A 1,508-nucleotide genomic window follows, 5' to 3' on the forward strand; every position below is an offset into this window, starting at 1 on the left:
AAAAAAAAAAAGTCACTTAAAATTGAGTTTTAAGTATACCTCACAGCCTCTGTAATCCCCCTGGGGCCCACCTTTCAGCAAACTAATATATAAGATATAGCGGGGCCTCGTGTTCTATATGAATTATATCTTGAGAAATGGGGGCAGCCTGCTTAAGGCCAACTGCAGCAGGCCCCATGGATTTGCATTGAGGTCCTACATAAGAATAATCAGCACATAATACTTAAATGTGTACAATTCCATTATATGACTAATATTAAATGACTACTAGTCAGTACAAGTGCACAGTAGATCTCCATCACTGATCATTACCTGGTCCCTGTAACGCGTTTGTAGTTATTCTCAGAGTAGACGGCCAGGATGCTGACTCCAGAACCTATGTTGACCAGCAACAGAGGATAGGGGTTCTCAAGTGTATATGGCCTCTGGATGCAGCGATCTGGGTCAGTGGGGTTTTCAAAGTAGTAGCACTCTGAGGGTCCGCTGGACACCACCGAGTCGATGTACAACACCCCCCGAATCAAACAGTCCAGCTCATCGAGCTTGTGAAGCTGCAGGTCCGCCATCTTTTGGGTGAGAGGAAAGAGAACACTGATAACATCACTGAGGGGATATGGTCAGGGGAACACAGGCGGGAAGCTGGGGGAGAAGGGAAAGCAGATGGGTAAGAAAAGAGGAACTTTCATTCCAATTCTATTGGAATACATCTCACCAAAAAGAAAACACCTTGCCTATATTAGGAGGGTTATTGTGCATTGCACATCACATCAAAACAAAACTCTTAATGGACCTTTACTGCAAAAATCTTGATTATGTTTCCAGATTGATTAACTGATGTTTTATCATAGTCCAAAAGGAAAAATGCTTTTAACGATGTATCAGAAAATGAACTTCCATTGATTTCTTGCCAATTGCATTAGGACATACATGCATCTTGATACATGATATCAGGTGCTTTCCATCACTAGCTGTTCTGTTATGATTACATGAAATCCCATCACAGCCAACAAAAATCTAATGACTTTCCAATTCTCCCTCCTTCCTGTGAATCTTCACTGTCCAGCCTGTAAAAGCAAACAGAAGAGAACAAATGCAGACCCACCATGCGGAAATCAGCCTCAAACTTGTACGCCCCCCCTCCTGTGGCGCAGAGGGTGGTGTGAAGGCTGGAGAAGTGCTTGTTGCGGCCCATCTGCAGGAAGGCCGGCAGGTCATGCGTGGGGAAGCGGATGAAGTGCAGGTTGCCTGTCCTGCCGCACAGAGTCAGGTCCTGCAGCTCCAGGTGTACATCCCTGATGCCTGTTTTACCATAGGCGGTGTTGGAGGTTAGGTAGCGCCGGATGCTCTTCAGGTTCTCCACCTCTTCCTGCTCCTCCTCTGCTGTGATGTCTTTGGGCTCAAAGTACACCAGCTTCACCAGGGTGCCTCCAATGTCCATCCCAAACCAGGGAAATGCTGCATTGTATGAGATAATAAATGCCACAAAAAAAAAAAAAAAAATCACTTTT

General features: G+C 45.2%; 1 protein-coding gene across 2 annotated transcripts in view; it reads right to left on the reverse strand.

Moving 5' to 3' along the window:
• Positions 1–1,508, reverse strand: part of pank2 (pantothenate kinase 2) — a 6,846-nt gene that overhangs the window by 4,457 nt on the left and 881 nt on the right. For both annotated transcript variants that reach the window (XM_032511061.1, XM_032511060.1), the window contains exons 2-3: positions 1,103–1,455; positions 313–566 (exon numbers count right to left, since the gene is read on the reverse strand). In XM_032511061.1, coding sequence (XP_032366952.1) covers positions 313–566; positions 1,103–1,455 — 607 coding nt within the window. The remainder of the gene's footprint in view (positions 1–312; positions 567–1,102; positions 1,456–1,508) is intronic.

The sequence above is a fragment of the Etheostoma spectabile genome, unplaced genomic scaffold (assembly GCF_008692095.1).
Source record: "Etheostoma spectabile isolate EspeVRDwgs_2016 unplaced genomic scaffold, UIUC_Espe_1.0 scaffold314, whole genome shotgun sequence".
Taxonomy (NCBI): Eukaryota; Metazoa; Chordata; class Actinopteri; order Perciformes; family Percidae; genus Etheostoma; species Etheostoma spectabile.